Source organism: Sitodiplosis mosellana, unplaced genomic scaffold (genome assembly GCF_009176505.1).
Source record: "Sitodiplosis mosellana isolate CC-2019 unplaced genomic scaffold, AAFC_SMos_1.0 Smas_scaffold_7179, whole genome shotgun sequence".
Lineage (NCBI taxonomy): Eukaryota > Metazoa > Arthropoda > Insecta > Diptera > Cecidomyiidae > Sitodiplosis > Sitodiplosis mosellana.
The window spans coordinates 1-1,597 of record NW_022602284.1 but is presented as its reverse complement, the minus strand read 5'-3'; the positions used below and the strand labels follow the sequence as shown (position 1 = coordinate 1,597).

Here is a 1,597-nt window from a genome sequence, read left to right as displayed (position 1 = left end):
AAATTTGACGTGATTTTAATCAACTCTTAATGTTAGCAATAGCAACACGAACGAATCGCTGCCGAACAACAGTCGAATCAGAGGTTTGGCTCCATTCATCGACCAGAACAATATTATTCGAGTACGGGGCAGATTACAGCGTTCAAATTTGCCGTATGATCAACGTCACCCTATCATCATGCCGAAAAGTCATCACTTCACTCGATTGCTTATTGATCATTCGCACGAAGTCACATTGCATGGAGGTGTGTCACTCACGTTAGCACATTTACGTCATCAATATTGGTTGGTCAGCGGCCGACAAACCGTTGCATCTCGTCTACGGAAATGTGTGACATGTTTTCGAAGCAAACCTGAAGTATCGAGTCAATTGATGGGAAATTTGCCATATCATCGAGTCAATCCACCGACGAGACCGTTTGTAGCGACGGGTGTTGATTACACCGGTGCCATCGAACTGAAATCATCAAAGTATCGCGGAAACACTACATACAAAGGATACATTGTGGTGTTCATTTGCCTTGCGACGAAAGCAGTCCATTTGGAAGCAGTGACAGGTATGTCAACCGAACATTTTCTTTGTGCATTACATCGATTTATCGGTCGCAGAGGTCTGTGCCAACACATGTTCAGCGACAACGGCACCAATTTCATTGGGGCAGACAATGCGCTCAATGCCAAATCAATTGAAACAGATATCGTACCAAAGCTCGCTGAAAGAGGCATTCAATGGCATTTCAATCCGCCTCATTCACCCAATTTCGGTGGTTTGTGGGAAGCCAACGTTAAGTCAACGAAGTACCACTTGAAGCGCATCATCGAAGGCACACGATTAACATACGAAGAATTGTCAACCGTATTAGTACGTATCGAATCATGTCTCAATTCGAGACCATTATGCCCACTCACATCTGACATCGACGACTTGGATGTGCTAACGCCTGGCCATTTTTTGATCGGGGAATCGTTGCTTGCGCCACCACCCGAGCAACCCACAATCAAGGTGTCACTCAGCAACAACTACATCGCTCTGCAACGCATGATCCAACAGTTTTGGTCGCGATGGTCTTCCGATTGGCTGTCATATTTGCAAAATCGACCGAAGTGGCATCAAACACAGCCAAACTTGAAACTCAATGAGCTCGTATTAATCAAGGATGATCGATTGCCACCAAACGAATGGCTGCTTGGACGAGTCATCGAATTGCACCCTGGCGCCGATCAGTTGGTGCGAGTAGCGACCGTACGCACAAAGAATGGAAATTACAAACGACCCATCTCGAAGCTCTGTCGTCTCCCGATCTGTGAAGAGGAAACCGGCTCAAGTTCATCGCCGCAATAGCAGTCTACCGAGAACTTTTGTTTCGGTACTTTTCTTTTGCTCAATAAAAATGAAAGTACCATTCCCGGTAAATATTACTTTAATCAGTTTATATCAAAAAGCTTATGGAATTTTTTTTACTCAGGAGTCTCCAATTGGGCTGCAATGCTGCACGGGGCAGCATTGGGGGCAGCATGAACGGATTCACCAAGAGATGACGCGCCAATAGTTCCATTTGCATCGGACAACCAATCACACAATGTCAAAAACACAAAA

General features: G+C 45.2%; 1 protein-coding gene across 1 annotated transcript; it reads left to right on the top strand.

The window, feature by feature from the left end:
• The first annotated feature begins 178 nt into the window (after window positions 1-178).
• Window positions 179-1,342, top strand: LOC129580171 (uncharacterized). Its single transcript, XM_055470380.1, has one exon. The coding sequence runs from the start codon at window positions 179-181 to the stop codon at window positions 1,340-1,342; it is 1,164 nt and encodes a 387-aa protein (XP_055326355.1).
• The last annotated feature ends 255 nt before the right edge of the window (window positions 1,343-1,597 follow it).

What these genes read in the sequence shown, in the direction of transcription:
- LOC129580171 (XM_055470380.1), top strand. Translation starts at nt 179, where the DNA reads ATGCCGAAAAGTCATCACTTCACTCGATTGCTTATTGATCATTCGCAC.